The 21,718-nt window shown below is 47.6% G+C and overlaps 1 protein-coding gene across 3 annotated transcripts in view; it reads left to right on the top strand.

Annotated features, from left to right (window-relative positions):
• GRID1 (glutamate ionotropic receptor delta type subunit 1) overlaps positions 1–21,718 on the top strand; it is a 611,661-nt gene that overhangs the window by 554,464 nt on the left and 35,479 nt on the right. For all 3 annotated transcript variants that reach the window (XM_032491610.1, XM_032491611.1, XM_032491612.1), the window contains exon 12: positions 12,521–12,716. In XM_032491610.1, the coding sequence (XP_032347501.1) occupies positions 12,521–12,716 (196 nt within the window). The remainder of the gene's footprint in view (positions 1–12,520; positions 12,717–21,718) is intronic.

Below are 21,718 nucleotides of genomic sequence, written 5' to 3'. Positions count from 1 at the left end.
TGAAGACTGGCAGTTTATAGCCATGCCACAGCCTAATTTTCTCATTAACTAACTGGGATCCTTGAGGTACCCATTTATTGAGTGTTTCCTAATATATGGCATTATTCTCAGGGCTTTGCCTGAATTCCCCCAATATTGTGAACAGCCCCGTTGTGTAGATGAGGAAACTGATGCCCAGAGAGGTTGAGTAGCTTGGCCAAGGCCACAGAGCTAGCAGTATAGAGCGATGTAACCACAGTCTAACTCTGGCACCGAAGCCCCGGACCCCTGCCCTGCATGGCTACCCTAGTATGGATGCCCCTCAGGGCAGGGGGGTGCCATATTCTCTGGGCAGGGCCCAGAACTCAGGCCCCCGACTCCCAGGATAACAGCACCGAACTGGACCATGCTGCTTCCCTAATTTGCTTCTATTTCTCGAGGGGTGATGAGTCAAGATGCAGAGCGAGGCTTTGCAGCCAGAACACACAAGTGTGCATGCTCAGGGCCAGTGCTGATGCTCTAGGTTCTTGGGCAAGTTGGTCTCTAATTCTTGGAGAAGTTAGTGAACCTCTCAGGGTCCTGAGAATGAGGACTGTGATAACTCCCTCCCAGGGCCAGCAGGAGGACCAAATAAAAGAGGGAATAGCACAAGGAAGGCGTGAATATATTTGGATGCCCCTGAAATGCCGGTGTCCTCTTTGTCCGCCAGGCTGCGGAAAGCACGATGCACTTTTCCAACAGTTTCTCCGTGGTGCTTTATTTAGTGGTCCACAGCTGGGTGTTCTGTCCCCATCAGACAGCCTCCTCTTGGACACTGGCACCACTGTCCTGAATGCCTTACCCAAACCCTAAGAAGTTAATGGGATGAATAATTATCTTAGAGAACGAAAAGCAGGACCGTGTCCAGTTCTGCCAGCATCCCGGTGCTACAGCTGTAGGCAGTGTTCCTCTGATCGGGCACAGGCGGCTTCCAATGAAACAGACAGTCACTAAGCAGAGAGAGCGCCAGGTTGAGGCCGTTTGGCTTGTGGGACTTCTGGGTGGTGCGGCTGGCACCTGGCATGGCTATTGGTGCTAGAAAAGCCTTTTGTCCAAGAGGAAACCAGAAGTCACCAAATGGTCGACAACAGGGCCATCGTCCTGAGGTGGAGCTGGTTTGGGAAGATGTGTCAGGCATCCTGAGATGGTCTGCGAGTTCCATCTGGCCCTGGCACGGGACCAGCCCCCAAAACCTCATAATTTCCTCATCGGTGAAGGGGTCGAATAGCTTATCACAAAGAGTGGTTCTGAAGATGAAATGACCAACCCTCATTCAGCACTTGGCACGAAGTAGGGCCCCCACCCTCCCCGACCCAAGCAAGACTCATGAGTAACAGAACGTACCTTAGTCCTCCGCACTCCCCTCGCTAGCCTCTCTGTCAGAGTCTGTATCCTTGTTAAAGTGATTATTCTGCAGACAGATTCAGAACGGCCAGCATCTTGTAGCTTCACATTTAATTACAGCTGGGTTTGTATCGCTCAATAAGAGGCTCACACGTGCTAGTGTTTTCTCTCCAGCCTTCCCACGTGGGAAGGGCCCGAGTCTCCGTTTCCTTGCACTGTGAGAGCTGACTGCCCACGGTCGTAAATATGCTTGGGTCGACAAGGTGTCTCGGATGCTATGATCCCTGCACTGGTTGCTTTGGTTGGTTTCCCTGTCACACAAATCTGCCTCCTGTAGGGTCACCGTTCTGCTACCTAGAAACTCACAGCTGCTTCTTTTAAATGTTTGTCAGAGAAAATGACATCCCTTAATCTGAGTGTCCCAGCTCTCCAGCAGTAGCCCCCTGCCCTCTTTCTTCTCTTCTTCCTGCCCAGGGGGTCTTTCCACGTACACACTCAGGCCCTCAACACATGTGCACATGCAGCCATGCACGCATACTTACGTGCAAGCACGTGGGCTCACTGCTGTTCCTCAGCCCTGCCTTCTAAACGTGTGACAGTGTTCTGCGGTACCTTCCTCACTGCCCCCTTGTGCAGGGCGGGCTCACCTGCTCATCGTCCAGGGAACACTGTCATGTTTGCACTTCCATTCCATTATACTAGCCTGTAAGTATTTTCTGAGTCATTATTTCCTCAATCACATCCTTAGCGCTTCTTGGTTATTTACCATTCCTGCTCCCTTATAGCAAACTGTCAGTAGTTCCCAGAAGGGTTTTCTCTCAAGACATCCATGGTTTGAAAATACTGGCACCTTTGCCCAGAATACCTTTTACTTCTCTCCTCCATGTGTCAGTTTCTGCCTTCTCCTTAAGTGTCAGCGTAAGCCTCACCTTTCCTGCTAATCCCCTCTCCCTGTCCCCACCCACAATCTCTCGAGTCTGCCAATCTATGGTAGGTTCAACATCGTGTTCCAGTGACTCTGAGCTTATTTCTAGCAATGTCTTTTGCACAGTGTTTTTTTTTTTTTCCTTTATTCCCTTTTTTATTGAAGTATAGTCAGTTTACAATGTTGTGTCAATTTCTGGTGTACAGTGTACTGTTTCAGTCATACACACATATACATATATTCCTTTTCATATTCTTTTTCATCATAGGTTACTACAAGATACTGAATACAATTCCCTGTGCTGTACAGTAGAAACTTCTTGTTTATCTATTTTATACATAGTAGTTCGTATCTGCAAATCTCGAACTCCCAGTTCATCCCTTCTCACTCCCTTTCCCCCGGTAACCATGAGTTTGTTTTCTACGTCTGTTTTGCACAATGTTTTTGATTATCTGTCTACTTATTAATCCCCCCCACTTCGCTCTGGGCTGCCTAACATCACTGGAGGATGGCGGTCGAGTGGATGAGTTTTTGGATCAAGCCAGTCCTGAGTGGGGAGACAGCACTCCTCGCTGTTTCTGTAACTTTCCGTAGTGATGTAATCTCCTCGAGCCTTGATTTCTCCATCTGCAAAATGGAGGGATAATAATAACTTACTGAAAATACGGCCAAGGATAAACGAAGCAATACAAACGAAATATTAGGGCAGTGTCTGGAAGTTAGTGTGATGACAGCTTTGCTCTAGAGTATCAAGTGACTGCCTGCCTGCCAGGGAAGCTGACATAATAGAGGGGCTTAGTCAGACATCCGGAAAGAAGGAAAAAAAGGAGGGAAAGACGGTGAAAACCAAAGCCAACAGGGAGCGAGGAGACTCTGGCTGTTTCTCTGGAGCAGGGGGGGGGATGCGGGCTCTGCTAGGAGGCACTGAAGGAAGGCACCTTCACATCCTCCCGCGGGGCTGCTGCTGCTCTGGTTTGCATTTCAGTCACATTTATGACAGCCTCATAATGGATTAAGAGCCCTAGCACTGATATATTAAAGGTTAATGGTGCATCTTGCTTTTGTATTGATTTGTGGCAGCAAATATTGGTGGGTGTGGAGAGCTGGGAGCCAGCCATGTTCTTGGCGTGGAGGCATTGCCGCCTGGAGGGGCTGTTTGTGCGGGGCTCCCACCAAGTGGGAGGGGCATGGGAGCTCCGGAAACAGATGGCGGCTGCTGGAAGGGGGCCGGGTGTTCAGGCCTAGGAGGATTCTCTCAGCTAGTGCTGATTTTCATCAGATCCATAAGGAAGCTGGATCTTCAAGCTTCAAGGCCCTGAGGAAGGCGCCTTCTGAGAACCAGGCTTGATCCCTGGATTTGTTCCTGGCTTGGCTCTGATCATGTAGCTCTGGGCTCTGCCTCCTGGCCCAGGACTACAACTCTTGCATTCACGCTCCCCAAGCCACCCCTAGGCTTGCTTTCTCTGCAGATGTCCGACCTATGCTCATCCTGAGAGGACACCGGTCAACCCAAGATGAATACCTTTCCAACAATATCCAACTTAGATGATTAGAAAGTGAGAAAAAGGCTAATTCGTGACTGTATTATTCATGCACACAATAACGCATGTTTATTAAAGCATCTGCTGTGTGCCAGGCACTGTTGTGGGCGGGAGAGGGTGCAGAGTACTCCAATTTGGCTGGAGCTTCCCTGGTTTTAGCACCAAAAGTCCTGTATCCCAGGAAACCTCCCTGTGCTCTGCAAACCAGGATGATTGCTCATGCAGGTGTAGGCACTGGTGACACAGACAATAAACCAGGTGGGCCCCATGCCAGTGGGGGATCTGCCATGAAACAGCCTGTGATAGACTTCTTTGTTGTTACCATATAACTTAAAGAGGATGAGATTTCACAGAGGGTTGTCAACAAAGTCTTCGTGGAGAAGGTGACATTTGGTCAGAGACCCAAGACACTGAGGGAATGAGCCAATTAGAGATGTGAGGAAGAAAATATCACACTGAGGGAAAAAACAGCTGCGGAAACCCCAAGGCAGAAAGGCAGGGTAGCCAGTATGGTGAGAACAGAGGTATTGGGTCCCAGCTCATGTGTGACCTTGCAGGCCATGTGAGGATTTTGGATGTTTTTTTGGAGAACTGAGAAGCAATTGGAGGGTTTCAAGCAGTGAGGTGACATGATATGACTTAGATTTTGAAAAGATCACTCTACCCGTAACCCAGAGAAATAGACTATGGAGTTAAAGGTGGAAGCAAGAAGACCACTGGGGAGGTGATCTCAATATCCAGGTAGGACACAGAGTGGTTCACGATGAAGGCGGTGAGAAAAAATCTGATTCTGGATCCTTCTTGATGGCAGAAGATATCCAAGACACTGAGACTGTAGGTAAGATATGGAAGGGAGAGGAATCAGCAGTGTCAAAAAATGGAGCAGCATTTGAGTGAGATGGTTGAACCAGATCAAGAGGAAGGCTGGTGGTGGGTTTGGGGTTTACAATTGAAGAACTTGGGTTTGAACATGTTTGGTCTAGGGACCTCATAAGCCATCCAAATGGAGATGTCAGGAGGGCAGTTGCCCAGAGGCAGTGGGGTGGGTCAGGGCTGGGGTGGTCCGTTGGAGCCATAGGTCTATAGAGGTATCTACAGTGAATGGACTTGACCGAATCACGGTGAGAGGAGTGTCACCAGAGAAGATGAGCAATCTGTGGATGGAACCTGGAACACCCTAAGATTCAGAGTCTGAAAAGAGAAGAAAAACTAGAAAGGAGATGGAAAAGGAGGTGCCTGCAGCGGGGGAGAACTAAGAAAGAGTGGTGTCCCAGAAGCCAAGTGAGGGAAGGCCTTCAAGTAAGACTGAGTAATCAAGTTTGTCCAATGCAGATGGTGGGGAATGATGTGAAGACTGGGAATTGGCCTCTGAACTTGGACGGTCATTAATGACCTTGACAGAATCAGCTTCAGTTCAGTGGTGGCATGAAAACTTAAACTCGGCTCATGAGAAATGGGAAAACGATCACCATAGATTTCTCTCTAGAAGAACTGGACAGTGGTTGGAGGAGGCTGCGGTCTCAAAGAAGGAGGGAACGATTTTTTAAGATAGAAGATGTATGTGTTCGTATGCTGTTGGAAATGATCTGTAGAGAGAAGCAATTTCATGATCTGGGAGATAGAGGTGCCAACTGGAAGAGAAGTGTACTTGACAAGGCCAGAAAGTCTGGGATCCGGGGGACAAACAGAGTTAGAAATAAATAAGAGCAGAGATGGAGCTACTGTTTTCAAAGGCAAGTATTTGGTGGTTTTATAAAAGGAAATTCTTTATAGAGAAATAAAGTTCTCTACTGATTGCTTCTGTTCTCTTAGGAAATTGGAAGCAGGGTCATTGAGAGTCACCTAAGAGAGTGGGAGGATGAATTGAACAGGAGAATTTAGATTGCCCGGCAACATTAGGGGTCACTTGAGGTTAGAGGTCATGATTCTAAAATTAGACCCATCACTGTGCTGGTCTCCAGCCTGGGTTTTCCCAGCCATGTTCAGCTATAAACACGGAGTTGTTTTGAAGCTAGAGTTGATTCTTCCAGAAAACAGCAACTCAGCACCTGTCTTCTGTGAGACCATATGAGGGGTGATGTGAATCCAGAGATGGACGCAGAGTCCAGCCCCCAGTGAGCCCACTGTTGAGGTAAGGAAACAGATGTGGCAACAGCCCCATGAAGTCCATGGGGTAAACATCAGGGTAGGCTAAGCGGGGAGCCCAGAGAGGGGGCATGGGTCCGGGGGGATCCACTCTTCTTACTGGAGATGACAGCTGAGCTGATTACCGGAGGGAGGGTGGGCTTTAGTCACATGAGGATGGCAGGGTCCTGCCTGGGAAACAGACAGTCAGCCTGAGTGAAGGCCTGGAGGCCTGAGACAGCAGGACATCTGCCAGGCTTGTGCCTGAGAGCAGGGTAGTCTGAGAAGTGACTGGAGGACACAGGACAGGAGGCAGAGGTTGGCACAGGCTGAGCACCCTTTGCCAGTGACATTAGAGGTCCCCAGATTTGACCCAGTGAAGGATGTAGATGTTCAGCCTCTGCTACCTGCTGGGGCCTTGGCTTGGTCCCTGGCTCAGCATTATCTGCCCTGGTCACGGTCATGCTCACGGCCCCAGCCCTCAGTACCGATCCCTGAGCCCCGCTCACCGCCAGGGTCTGGACTGCCTTTGGCAAATCAGAAACACGTGAGGCATATGCCCTCCTTTCAGAAACTCATATCTGGCCACCCTGGTCTGCTCTGGCAGCCAAGGACACCAGGGCTGGGCTGAATCCAAGCAGAAGATAGGCAAGTAAGGGAAACTCCAGCCGGCCTTGGGGAGGGGGTCTTGGTCCTGATGGGGCCCTGGATGCCCAGGATGGCTCGGCCCCCTTGGAGTTAATTTGGGCATGTTTACTGTGCTCTGGGACTGAAGATACAGCTGTTATAGCCAGCAGGGCACACGTTTAATGGGGTGGGAGAGAGGCCTCTCTCTTCCAAGTGAATCTTAGCTGCAGGAGTGGCCAAGGGACTAGAGGGGACCGGTGAACACAGAGCTAAATTCCCAAGGCCCAGCACTGGTACTTGGGCAGCAGAAGGATTTGTTAAATCATTTGGATCACACTTGTGTTTCCAACATCATAAAAAAATGCAAATTTTACAGAAACATATTTGTAAGAAAGTCTCACAACTGTTCAGTGCTTATTCCTCCTATTTTTGTCCCTTTAATGGTTACTTTTTACAGGAATGGAAATATCCTACATACAAATGGGTTGAGGTTTGTTGGGGTGTTTTTGGTTTTTGTTTTTCTTAGCCTATTTTGGGCAAACGTGAATTTCAGCAGTAATCAAAGAAGTGGGATTTGGAGAGGAAGCCTGGAGGGAAGGCTAGGGAAGAAAGCGAGCAGGCCTGAGCTGGGGACTCCATCCCCGCTGGGCTCTCTGTGGCCGGCGTCGGGGACACACAGCTGGAGGAGGGCTTCATGGCCTTCTATGTCCCGCAGGGAAGCATTTTCTTGCCACACGGCCCGCATCCTGGTGGGTCCCTGAGTGTCCTCGTGCGGTGTTAACGTGACAGTTTCCTGAGCCGGGATCCTGATCTTCAGTCACTCAGACGACAGAATTTGGATACAGGGGAGCCTGGTGTATTCCCAGCATCCCCTTCCCCAGGCCTCTCGGAGGGTCCCTGGTCCATGATAAGGGGACCGTTCCAGGGAAGAGAGGCTGATAAGCTCCGAGCCCACTGGCCTCTGCTCCTCAGAAGGCACGGCTTCTCCAGCTCTCAGCCCTGCTCTCAGCAGTCTCTCCTCTCACCGCCCCTCAGTCTAGCCCAAGAAAAGGTAATGAAGAAACACACGCCCTCGGTGTCAGCTCCAGTGGCTAAAACACCCCCCTGCGTACTCCTCATAATCACTTTCTCCATCACTTTCTCTAACCCTTACTCTGCGATATTACTCTCCACAGCACTTTTCATCACTGGAAACATGACATCAGGGGTTGGCTGACGCCACCCCCACAGGTTCCTGCAGCCTGCAAGCTAAGATTTTTCTTCTTCATCTTTTTTTTTTTTTTGAAACATTTTTACAGTGTGCAAAAGAAACAAACAAAAAAACCAAGGGATGTGCAGCAGAGTGGTACGTGGCCCTCGTTACCTACGTTCAGACGCTCTGTCCCTTCCCAGAAAGTCTGCTGACCCCGGCGTGACGTAATGATTTGTGTTTTTGTTTGTTGTTCCTGTGTTCATTTCTCTCACCCCACCTCCATCATGCAGACTCCCCAAGGGTGGGAACTTGGTGCTGCTCAGGCCGTATCCTTAGACCTAGGACGGTGCTCGAGAGATGCTCAGGGAACAGTTTTGTTTTGTCTTTGTTTTGTTTCAATGGTCGGGTGAAAGAATGAAGACCCCAAGATGCCTTTCAGAGCCCAAGCTTAGGAAGCATCTTGGAGATCCTCAGCCTTCACCTGAGGTCCTGTCTGCCTTAAAGAACCCAGGTCTGGAGGGGAGAGAATGGAAAATGTGGCAGAGCCCCAGGTAGGCGCATGATGCGTGGGAGAAGGATCAGAGAGAACAAAAGTGCAGGGGGAGCCCTGGAGAAGAAACCCAGGAGGGGCAAGGGAATGGGCAGGGAGGTGGCAGCGTGGGTACCCGAAGGTCCCGGATGCAGGCTGTGGAAACCCAACCAGGCAATCCCATCCGATTTGTGCTGCATCATCTCTGATAGAGTCAGACACGAGAGACAGAAGAGTGAGGCTGTTGGAGTCAAGGCACCTGTGGGCTGTAGTTAAGACAGCTTCAAATTCTGAGCGTGAACATCCCGACCCTCCCGTAACTCTGTGGCCACTCCACTCCTTCCTTTTCCCCTTAATTAAGAATAATAGGGCTTGGGGATTTAGATTTATCGGGCCCATGATGATGGCAAACCCACAGTTGTTGAAATCTGTTTTACATACACTGTATATCGATTCTGCTCTTGTTGCAAGTGTATTTATCTCCATTGCCAATGAAAATATTTCTGGAACGTGCAAAGATGTATTTATAAATTCTGTATTATTGATTTTTCTCATGCTACAAACACATTTATCTCTTTGTTAATGAAAATGTATCTGGGAAATAGATTGATTTATGGAGAAAGGTATGGGGAGGGAGGGAGGTGGTGCCGAGCTGGGGAGACTGTCCTTGGCCACAGCTGAAGGAGACACCGTGGGACTTCTCACTGTTTCATCGGTGGAAACTGTTCCCAGAGGCAAAGGATGCTTGCAAAGTCCTTTTGCAAGACAGTCTGCTATGCTTTCCCCCTCCCCTAAAAAAAAAAAAACAGAAATCCAGGCCAGAAGATACAGAGAAGCAGCTCCTATTGGTCCCAAACCCAGTTTCGATAGGGTAACATTGAGTAAAAGATACTGGCTCAAAAGAAAGCGTAGAAGAGAGGCTGAACTTTGCCACAGGAGGATTGTTAACACTCATTGTTAATAAAAGGTAAAAGAAGGAGAGAGCTGGGGGTGAGCTGCTACGTGTGTGTGCCTGCAGGTGACACTGAATTAGTCAATCCAGACCCAGGTGGGCTTCTCCTTCTGGGAAGCCTTTAGCGGTGGTCCGTGGGCTAGCTGCTTCTCCTCTGTGCTTCCAGGAGCCCTCATGCAGAACCCGACTTTAATCCCTCTCACTGTTTAGTTACTGTCAGTTCACTTGTCCGACCACTCATCCACTCCTCTCTAGGAACCCCTCGAGGATGCTCACCGTGCATTCCGTGCCCTGTGTGCCTCTGCGCCTTACCCCGTAGGTGTTCGCCGACTGGGGACGGGACACCTGGTTGAATGGCTTCAGCCAGTTGCATCATGCGTGATACTGGTTTACAGTGACGCCCCTTGTAACAGGCAGATCTTCGTCTTTCCGTGGTTGCGGTGCTTGGACACTTTCTAGCCATTGTTGCTGGAGACACTGACTGGAGAAACAGGCTAAGTTAAATGCGCTGCTGGTGCAGCCTCCTCCAGCTAAACCTCCCTCGCTTGATCGGACGGGCACCCTATCTGACATGAACATCTGTCTTCTGCTGACTGCTGGCTTGGAGCCTGGATGGCTGGCTGCCCCAGTTCTCCTTCACACCTCCTCATGGGTCCCTTCTAGAACTGCCCTCTGACGAGAGGACGAGTGCCCCAGGGAGATGACAGATTTGGTCTATGAATGGGCCTCCTGCACGAACTTCCAAATCGCCTGCGATAGGTTTATTCACTCTGAAATAGGGAGGTAGCACCTACTGTGTGTTAGTGAGCTTGGACGCTTTCCTTCAAAGAGGGAGTGTGCATTTGAGATGGGAAAGACCCTGCTACCCAGACACATGTCTACGGGAGGTGATGGATGGAGGCCATAGGGCTGGCCCAGCTGAGATGGCGGTGGCGATTTGGGATGGGAACAATGACCTCTACTGGGACAGAAGTGGACGTGAAGCCATTAACATTCGGGCTGCCTGCTTGTATTCCAGAGATGCTCCCTGAGCCTCTGGCCAGGGGCACTGTCATGAATAAATACCAAGAGGAGAGAGGAAATCTCCATTTCAAATGTGGGGATGAAGCAGTCGTGCTGAACTCCTTGGCAGTTACACATTCATTCCATACTCATGGAAACTGCAGTAATTTAGAGCAGTTCAGTATTTAGACTCAACTGTGTAATTCATCCTGATGTTTCCCATTCATCAAAGCCTTGTGTTTGTTTGTATTACCATGAGAAAAACAAAAAAAAAAAATGTGGGGAAAAAAGATCCCCCACTTTTCGTTACAGGCAAATTACGGCAGAGTTACAACCCTTGGGGCCCTTCAAGCAATGGAACATCTTGCTTCAATTAGATATAAATAATGAACAATAATTAGAGAGATTTCTTCATCGAATTTGTTATTTTATGTTTCCTTTCATCAGTAATGTATTGCAACGAACACTGAGCTCTGTTTCTGGGCCACGTAGCAGGGCCTGAAGGGATTCCACGGAGTGTGTCTCCAAAACAGGAGGAAACACGCTTTGCTGGCTCCTCTGTGTGCAGGCTGTGTTGGCTGGGACCAGCCCTGGGTCTAGTGCTGAGGGTGCAAACACGGGCCTGCTTTGGCTCCAGTCCCTCCAAATTCTTAGAGTCTACTGGACGACCACGACGTATAATAATAGCACAGAATGGTTGCTGCTAGTTCCGGGGCACTGAGTTTGCATCGGTCATCGCTCTGAGAGATGGACCACACATCACCTAATTTCGTTTTCATCACAGCCTCCACTACAGGCCCTGTTTTTTAAAGATTTGGAAATTGAGGCACAGAGAGGTCAGCTGACTTGCCCAGGCCCACAGCGTTAGTGCTGGTGGAGCTGGGAGGGAAGGCAGATGGTTGAACCCCTGAGTCCCTGCTTTACCCACTCTGGGCTGCTGCTCTCTGCAATCGCAGTGAGATCATACTGCCACGGAAACCACGCAGGGTGGAGAGCAAGGGATAGAGATGTCTTCTTATAGAGAGAGGTGGCCACTGGGACTTCAAAGGGTTTGCAGAAGTGTATCAGATAGACGAGTAAGATAAAGGGATTCCGGGCAGAGGGAGCGCCATGGTCTGGTGCCACAAAGGGGGATGGACCGTGTGGGACTTCCCGATTCAACCTTGGCTCTCCATGTGGAGGTGCAGCAACAGCTGGAGGTGAGATCAGGAGATGGAGGGTTGTGGAGATCAGGTTGAAAAGACCGGGTCTCTTCGTGGGAACGGTGATTCGGTGAGTGGTGGGGATGATGATTCCGGCTGATGAAAAGGAGAGGCAGATTTCCAGAAGAGAAATAAATCAAGAGCGATCAGGTTGGAGCCTGGAGAGAGAGGCTGGCTCCCTGCTGAGCTTTTTGTTCCTTGCAGTTCTGTCCTCTCAACGCAGAGTCAGGTACTGCTCATCTCGGGACAAGTGAAAACTTGGTGCCAGTTGGTCCCTTCTGATCTGACTATTCGCCCTGCCCCAAGGAAGGCACTGTTCCTCTGCCCCCAGCTCGGACACCCCCTGGCCCCATCGTGCGCCCGGCTTGAGCTACAGGCTCCTCCACATGCAACAGACCAAGTCGTTTATCTTCACCACCTTGAATAATTGTCAACACTTCAAAGTCGAGATTTCATATACAAACCCAGATTTCTTTCTTTACTAAAAAGCAAGTCAGGGTTGGGGGAGATGCTAAAAAGGCAACAACTGGGTGGGAACTTCAGAACAGCTGCAAGCTTTGGAGGGGACGTGCCTCTTCATGGGCACAATCCCTCAATGGGTGTCTGCCCTGCACCAGCCCAGAGTGACACAGACCATCTTGCCAGCGTGTTTCTCTTTCCTGTGCTTGTAGGCGTTTGAGTGGGAGATCGTCAATGTACAGCCTCCCAGGTTGCCCTGGCTCTTTTATATTGTGATTGTCTGTCTGTGTGTTTCTCCAGCTAGACTATATGCTCCTTGAGGGCAGGAGTTGTGTCTCACTCGTCCTTTTGTCCCTCAGGCTCAACACAGAACCTGCTTTTGGGTGTTCAGTGACCTTACTGAATTAATCTACACCAAAGAGCTGTCACTGTGATAGAAGGAGGCCTTGGCACGTGCTCCAGGCTGAGGGACTCACGGGTTGGGAGTGAAGGATGTGGATGGTGGGCCACAGCCGGGCTCGGACCCCAGGAGGGCCCTTGCAGCCCGGGTACATCCCTGCAGGGCGCCGCGTGTACCCACGTCTCACTGCCGTTTTGCATTTCAGGACATTCCAGGACCTGTCCAAACAAGTGGAAGTGTCTTACGGCACCGTCCGGGATTCCGCTGTGTACGAGTACTTCCGAGCCAAGGGCACCAACCCTCTGGAGCAAGACAGCACGTTTGCGGAGCTCTGGCGGACCATCAGCAAGAACGGAGGGGCCGACAACTGCGTGTCCAGTCCCTCGGAAGGCATCAGGAAGGTAGGCGGGAGCTGGCCACTGGGCCCGTGTGTGCTGTGACTGGGGCCACGGGGCCATCATGCTCGAGGGAGGAGATGCCTTCCCAGAGCCATCTCCTTTGGATAACTCTGTCACCTGCAGGGTGACCCATCTTCAGCAGCTTAGATAGGCATTTCTCACAGGCATGTGGAAGTCAGGTAAAGAGGTGCACGTTCTTTGGGTCGATGCCCATCTTTGGCAGCAGAAGAAAGGTGGCTGGTCCTTAGGTGCTGTCTGAATTTCCAAAGGCTCAGTGAAGAACGGGCAAGTTAAGCCGAGACATGGTCCTCCGTCCTCATGGGATCATAGGACGGTGGCTCAGAGGGACCTGACCACCCCCAAGTGAGAACATTTGGCAAAGGCTGACACAGAGGACCAGGTGAGAGGTGGAGGGAGTCGATGGGTAGAGTTCAGGGGAGGGTAGCCATGCCAGGGGACTGTGCCGTGGAGCAGAGGTGTGCTTCTGAGATGGTAGGGAGGGCAGCCAGCCTGGGATGGAGGCTGAACCGGGGTAAACTGAGGGAGCACTGGATGGGAAGAGCCCAGGGCCAGAGAGAGAGGAAGGGCCGAAAAAGGTAAACACGTCCCTCAGCAGTGGGTTAGGCTTTGCTTATTCATTGCAGTTAATTTCCACCATAACCCAAATGAATTATGACCATCCCATTGTACAGATGAGAATCAGAGATGTGAGGCATACTTCTTGTTAGGTTCTGATGCCCAGGGTTCCAGACTGAGCAGTTTGGCATTTTTCTACCACATGCTGCAGAGCCCTGGAAGGGCCATGAGGAGGATGGTGGGATGAAGGCCGGTGTCATAAGGATGCTGCTGAAGGCACCTTCTACCCAGTGACCCTCTCAGGCAGTGGCTACTGTCCCTGTGCTCATTAGTGAATGAGGCAAGAAAGATACGCACCGTGGCCAGAACAATGCCTCTCTGGGCGGACCGGCTGTCCAGCCTGCCTCGCTCAGTATCTCTTCCTTCTGTTTCCTGTTCTATCTACGCCATCACCTCTGTGGAACCTTCACGCACTCATGTGCACGCACAAACACACACAAGCGCATGTGCGCGCGCGCACACACCTGTCCAGCCTCCCTCAGCCTGTCCTCCCGTTCCCTGCCCATCAGTTCCCATCTCTGTGGAACCTTCTTACGGGCCGTCACACACAGCCACTCGCTCACACACACACTCCAACTAATCACACTAATGCACACATGTTGTCACATGCACACACCTGTGTTCCACATCCCCAGCCACTTGGCGATCCCATGGCCTTACTGCAGAGGGCAGTGGATATAAGGGGGCAGTTTGTGGAAAGCGTCAGGGCCACGAGGGCCCACCACTCTACTCTTCATGTTGAGAAAAGTCCTCAGCAGTCTGCCAGCTCCTCCAAGGAGATCCCCAAGGGGGTCCAAGGAGAGAGGCAGAACCTGAGTCCTGCTTTGGAAGCAGTGGGGTGGGCGGGGCATGGTGCCTGGAGACAAGCCACCCAAGCACGCATGCTCACAGGGCAGTTAGCTTGGCATGGCTTCTCCCTGTCATTTAGCTGTGTTGAACAGCAGAGAGTGTCAGCTCTGGAGCCTGGCACATTTGCATGTGAACTGCAGTTCCACAGCTCACCACTGATGCAAAATTGAGCACACCACTCTCTCTCTCTTCTTCAATGGATTATATTTGCATTCTTTTTAAATTGAAGTATAATCAATTTACAATATTGTGTCAATTTCTGGTGTATAGCATAATGTTTCAGTCATACATATATATTCATTTTCATATTCTTTTTCATTATAGGTTACTACAAGATATTGAATATAGTTCCCTGTGTTATACAGTAGAAACTTGTTTATCTTTTATATATACTGATTAGTATTTGCAAATCAAACTCCCAATTTATGCCTTCCCACCCCTTTTACCCTCTGGTAACCATAAGTTTGTTCTCTATGTCTGTGAGTTTTTTTCTGTTTTGTAAATAAGTTCATTTGTGTCTTTTTTTAAGATTCCTCATATGAGTGATATCACATGGTATTTTTCTTTCTCTTTCTGTCTTACTTCACTTAGAATGATAATCTCCAGTTCCGTCCATGTTGCTGCAAATGGCATTATTTCATTCTTTTTTATGGCTGAGTAGTATTCCATTGTATAAATATACCACAACTTCTTCATCCAGTCATCAGTCGATGGACATTTAGGTTGCTTCCATGTCTTGGCTATTGTAAATAGTGCTGCTGTGAACATCAGGACACCACTCTTCCTGTCGGGAGCCTCTCAGTTTTGGAAGAGCCCTGGGCAACTTCCTGTTTGGGGGGTCTCTTTAGACACTTAGAACATTTAAAATTACATGTCATGGTAGATCTGGAATGCTTGTATTTCACCAAGTAGTATCTTAACAAAAATAATAGAATGCAACATAAATGTGCTATTCCCCTGCTCACAAGGTTTACGAAGACCTCTGACTTCCTCTTGCCCAGCAAAAGGTGGCACTCTCACCTCCAGCTGCTGGGTCTTCTTTAATTCCTGACAGTGCATCTTTGTGGGTGTAGGTGACCTCACTTGGCGATAATGAATACAAAGTTGATTTAAGACCTTTTATGAATGTAAAGCTTGGGCCAAATGGCCTTCGAGTTTCCCTTTTCTGCTTCCATTGTCTCTCACAGAGAGCCAATACTCCCATCCATGCTGGATTCATATGAAGATTCATTGCAACAGGGCTACAGAAAGAACTTCTTTAAAAGGAAAACACAGCTTGTGACTTTATCAAACTTCTATTTATGACAAGACACTTTCAAGAAAATAAAAAGGCAAGTCGCTCACTGGGAGTGGTTATTTACAATGCATATAATCAATAGATTACTATCTAGATTAGATGAAGAACTTTTACAAATCAAGAAAAGAAGCTCACGCAATTTAGTGGGAAGATGGACAAAAGGCTTGCACAGGACTTTCACAGAAGAGGCAACACATGTGGCCAATAGACATATGAAGAGATGTGTTCAATCATTAGTGGTCCAGAAAATGAACATTAAGACTGTAAAAATATATCATTTTACACCAGTTGGACTTGCCCCAAGTGAGATGTGGTAGAGAGGATGGGAATAACATGTGGTTAATTGCTGGTGGGAATGGACTCAGTCCAGCCACTTTGGAAACAAGTTTGTCATTCTCTTAGGAAATGAAACATTTGAATACCTTATGTCCCAGCAACTCCACTCCTATATATCCACCCAAAACAAACTTCTGCCGTATTTCAGGGGCAAGAAAGTCCATGACAGCATTGTTTATAGTGCCGAAACCCTGGGAACATTTCAAATGAGCATCAAGAAGTTAAAAAAAATGACCTACAATGAAATAAATGAATTTTAGCGTTATTTAACAGTAAGGCTGAATCTTAGCTGAATAATATTAAATACAAAAAAGGCATTAAAGGCAATTTGATCTGGGTCAACTAATAGAGAGTAACATGCCACATAGCACCCTTTTTAAAATGTATAAAACACAGGCATACACACATCCCAAAGTGATGATAAAATAAAAGACAAGATAGTGGTTACTCCAATGAGAGAGACAGAGCAAGAGGAAGGGGTGAAGCGTATTGTTGGATGTCAGTCAGGGTCAGTTTAGCTGTATAGTCACAGGTTTTGGGTTTTGGTTTTTTTTTAATTTTTCATTTTGCATTATAATAAATAATAAATGAGTTAATTTAACAAGAGGGCCATTCCAAGACAAAAAAGGACAAGTGTCCTGAACCAAGGGCTGTGATTAATCTCATTCATTGCACCTACGTGCCCTTTCAAATAAATCATTCCAGACCCGCAGGGCAGAGTTTGGCTCCCACCCATGCCAGCCCCTTCTCTCCTTGTGAGCACCCAGGTGCCAGCCTGGTCTTGCTCCTGGAGAACCTCTAGAAGGCAAACGCCACCAAGAAAGCCATCTGGGGCATAACAGATCTGGAGATGGGTTGTCAGGGAAACGTCTCATTACACTGCCATCCCACCTACTCACGTAGTCCACTGCTAGCACCTTAGAAATCATCACCTGCTGGTGATATTTAGGGTCTTCCTCATGAATAAAACAAGGTTAAAAAAAAACAGCAGTAGAAGATGCAAATAAGAGATTCCTTATAAATGCCTATAGTTTTGTGGCACAGAATCTAATCTTTTTTCTGTACATCGTATGTGTTACTTTTATGACACCTTCGTTTTATAACCCCCAAGCCACCTTTAGGGTCACAAATCTCCCTCTTGCACTTGGATCTTTAAGGGAAAAAAAAACTGACTGTCAGCACTAGACAAATGTTGAGAGTTTTATAACTAGTGTCATAAAAGTGAGTTTATAGTATTGTCAGAAAATGGAGTGCCCTGCATTTTTTACTGGAAGGAGCGCTCAGATTCACTCTCAAACCCTTCTTCTTCCTGTGCTAGTTTGGTGGCAGCTGTACCTAAATCCTTGTCTGAAACTCGTCCTGTCCCCCACCCCTATGGAACTGCCCCTCGCCCCCCCAGACCGTGGTTTCAGAAGCCTCGTGAATCCCCAGCCGTGGGTGCCCTGGGTGAGGGCCACATCCTGAATCCAGAAACTGTAAGGAAAAATCCAGCCTGTTGGAAAACATGGGCATGATCCTAATATTCAGGGAGGATGGGCTTCTCTAAATCCCAAACGGAGCCCGTTTGGGGGCAGTGCAGGCAGCCTAGCAAAGGTGAGGACTGGATGCCCCCCAGGGATGTCACAGGAACCTGCTTTCGCGAGGGGAAGATGATCTCATTTCTCATTTCCAGTTACTCTTTGGTGACTCTGGCTCCATTTCCAGAGAGTGCCTGGTAGTTCTTGGAACAATGTCTAATTGCTGCTAAAGTCAAAGAGCTTGGTATCCAGGGTCACCTCAGAGAGCTGCTACAATTTTTTTTTTACCTTGAGATTGCTGCAGCTTTTAATGACTGGAAACCAATTTAGTTGGGAAATTGCTTAGCAAGAGGTGATCACTTTTGTACACTATCAGAACCGGAGAAAGGAACTCTGTCACGGTTGCTCCACTGCTGTGACCCACTCCTTCACGCCAGCCGTGACTCAGATAAGGAGGGGGCAGCCCTCCGGGCCCTGGGGAAGAGAACAGAAGGAATCTGGAAAGGGAGGGAGGTTTTATTTGTTTATTAAAGGCCCACAGTGTGCAGCTTTTACAACAAACCTGCCTGGCGCCCAGTAAGTCTCAATAAATACTGGGTTGTCCCCGAATGAGTCATCTGTTTGTTGTCTGACTGAGCAGAAGCTCGTAAATCGGGATGTAGTTGGTGCCATCAGTTACTGGGTTGCCCTCTGTGAATTCCTTGATGAGAGGGACAAAGGATACAGCTTCACAGTCCCTTTCGGGCTTTTCTCCTGATACCCTCCTCTTAGGAAAGAGACCCTAGGTCCTTAAGGAGAGGAGAGAGGCTGCCTTCCTTTCTCTCAGCCACCTGCACTTGCCAGTCTTAAGGAAAGACCAGACCCAGGGTCCACAAACTACGGTCCATGGGCTAAATCTAGCCGACCACCTGCTTTTACCAATAAAGTTTTATTGGGACACAGACTCATTCATTTCTGTTCTGTCTACTTTTGCTTTTCTGCTACTGCGGCTGAGTTGAGGAGTTGTGGCAGAGATCATGCGGTCTCCAAAGCCTAAAATATTTATGACCTGGCCCTTTATAGGAAACCTTTGAGGATCCCTGGTCTACTCCAGGGATATTGCCCACAGGTCAATGTCATCTGATAACTCCTAGACACATCCAATAGCTCATGGTCGAGCCAACACCATCTAAGAGGGCACAAACACATCTAGTAAGTAGGTCATCCTCTGGCTTTACATCCTCTAATAGCGCACAGGCACGGGCAGTAACACATCACCTACCCCATCGATTAGCACGCAGGTGCTGTCCTGTCTTGTCCTTTTCAGGCCTCACTCTGGTGGTCCAGAGACTTCTCTCTCCCTGCATCAGGACCCAGCCTCTCTCCTGGCCTGGCCTCATCTCCCCCCGAAATCTATTGAGCAGTCTATGTACCAGGCACTCTGCCAAATGATCTGCATATATTATTCTTTTCATCCTAAACAGAACTACCTGATTATCATTATCGCCATCATGTAGAAATGGGACTGACCCTCTGAGAGCATAAGTGGCTTGTTCAAGGTCACACAGACGTGAGCAAGCCGTGGCCCAGTCCTCGGTCTCACTCCAACCTTGCCCCTTGCCATGGGGTTACGTCCTCATTTCTGTACCTCGGTATGTCTCCACCCCCTTGCATACTCTTTACATGTGCTTTTATTTCCCTTCCTCTTTTATAACAAAGGAGCAAGATATATGCCTGGCTCCCATTTTTAACAGCCTTACTTCTCTTTCCATGTGACATAGCGAAAGGTTATTCAAGTCTGCGATTTTATCTTTTGATTTCCAAACGATTAAAAATATCAATTAGAGAAATTCTGAGATGCAGAATTGAGCTGGCAAGTGGTTCGAATTTATATGATAATAACTTTGTCACATGAAATTAAACTTTAATGTTGTTGGTGGGATTTTTTTTTTTAATTTTCTTTAGCTTGATCAACTCTATCAAGTGACATCCAGTGTAACCCAATTTCTGCGCAGCGACAGGGCTGACCCAGGCTGCCAATTTATTAAGCCTTTCCATAAATCAGACCTAATATTTAATAACATTGTCAAATAGAATGCAGTGTTAATAGTTTGAATGTCAATCTTCACAGCTCATTGGGCTCTTTGAATAAATAGATGAGTAGCTTGTTACAGACACTGTGGCTGGAGATAGTATTTTTCAGAGCAAAGTAGCTTTGGAGTCCAGAAGTCGTAACAGAAGGTGGTTTTTTCCACTCAGTAAATATTGCCGAGGTCATAAAGTGTGAATGCAAATGCAGGAAGAAAACGGGCCCACAAATCTTATTTATTTGCACACTGATCTAATGCTTGCCTTGGCACCGGTTTGTGTGCGGGTATTACCCGTTAGCACCTGCATTTATTCCTTCTCCTTGCTCTCTGCCCAGTGACAAGGGCTGCTCTCATTGTCCAGACTCCCCGCTGAGTGTCAGGGACCATAGCTTGTGGCAGGGGGTCCCCAGGAGGACTTCAGTCTTCCGTGGGAGGATCAGGGACTTTGATGCCCCATGAGTGCCCTCTATTTGGAAGAAGCAAGGTGAGGAAACAGCCTGCTTCCGGGGCACACCCGGAAGTCCTTACTGAGGAGGGAGACGAGGCTTATATGGGATGGCACGCCTTTGTATTTTGGAGATGATTAGGAAGGTTTGGCCAAGCTGATGAATGGGATCCTTGGATGCAGGTCTGACCTCCTCCCCTGACTCCCTGGAAAAGGGACTGGTACTGATGAGGAAGCCCTGCGCAGAGGAAACCAACAATGCTTTTCTCTGGTAGCTGCAATAGACCCTGGAGGGACGCTCCAAGGCATGTATTTTGTCCCTTTTCTGCTTCCAAGTTAATTCAGATCAGGGATTCTATATGCCTCCTTCCTTTTCAGACACCCACATTGGATAATCATTCATCTCTATTCTTTTGTGCTTGCTCAAAAGGCACTGTATCTTTTTGGCAAATTGGATGGTCTCTTCTCTTTATTCATTCATTTATTCACTTATTCATCCATTTAAGAAATGTCATTTGAATAGCTTCCACCTGGGAGTTTGGAGATGCGAATTGAAGTTCCACTTTCAACTAAATTTAATGTGCGGCTTTGGTCAAGAGAATCCACCTGTCTGGGCTATCTGTAAGGCTGAGACAAGCCTGCCCAGATTACTTGTGAGTTTAGCAGTTTGGAAGTGGAAAATGTCTGGTGTGGACTGCAGTGTGAGGTTGACATGGAGTAGATGTCAGCAAAATGCCTTAGCACCTACTGTAGATTAGGAGAAGAACATAATGAAAATATAAAAACAAATAGCTCTTCATTTTTTTATGAGTTATAATTGACATACAATAAAATACATATATATTGATTACTTCTTGGGTTTAGACTATTGTATACAACTGTGTAATCATCCAATCACCCAAAACAAGCTGTAGCAACCCCTTGGTATCCAAGGGGGATTGGTTCCAAGACACTATGGATACCAAAATCCATGGATGCTCAAGCCCCTTATATAAAATGGGTTAGTATTTGCATATGACCTGCGAGCATCCTTCTGTACACTTTAAATCATCCCTAGATCACTTATACTATCTAATACAATGTAAATGCTATGTCAATAGTTGTAAATACAATGTAAATGCTATGCAAATCATCGCCAGCAGGCAACCAATCCAAGTTTTTCTTTTTGGAATTTTCTGGAATTTTTAAAAATATTTTTCATCCACAGTTGGTTGAATTTATGGTGCAGTACCCACAGATGCAGAGAGCCAACTGTGCAGAGCATTTCCATCACCTTGAAAAGTTTTCCCATGTCACTTTCTAGAAACCTCTCCCCCTAACCTCAGAAGCAACCACTTAGGAATTTCTGCTGACTTAGACTAAATATACCTGTGTTTGCACTTCATATATATAGAATAATGTAACACATGTGTATTTGTGTTTAGTTTCTTTCATCCGACAAATGTCTATGAGTTTTAACCATGAAGTTGTAGATATTAGTACTTAGTTCTTTCTTTTTTTTTTTCCTTTGAGTAGTATTCCATTATACGAACAAACCTCAATTTGTTTTTTGGGTATTTTTTTTTAACATTTTTTATTGATTTATAATCATTTTACAATGTTGTGTCAAGTTCCAGTATAGAGCACGATTTTTCAGTTATACATCAACATGTATATATTCATTGTCACATTTTTTTCTCTGTGAGCTACCATAAGATCTTGTGTATATTTCCCTGTGCTATACAGTATAATCTTGTTTATCTATTCTACAATTTTGAAATTTGTTTATTCGTTCTCCAGTTGACATACATTTCCGTTGTTGCCAATCTAGAGCTATAACGTGTAAGGCAGTATGATCATTTTTGTACAGATCTTTT

This window comes from Camelus ferus, chromosome 11, assembly GCF_009834535.1.
Source record: "Camelus ferus isolate YT-003-E chromosome 11, BCGSAC_Cfer_1.0, whole genome shotgun sequence".
In the NCBI taxonomy this organism is placed as follows: Eukaryota; Metazoa; Chordata; class Mammalia; order Artiodactyla; family Camelidae; genus Camelus; species Camelus ferus.
The sequence above is the reverse complement of the archived record's forward strand: the minus strand, read 5'-3'. Positions and strand labels throughout refer to the sequence as shown.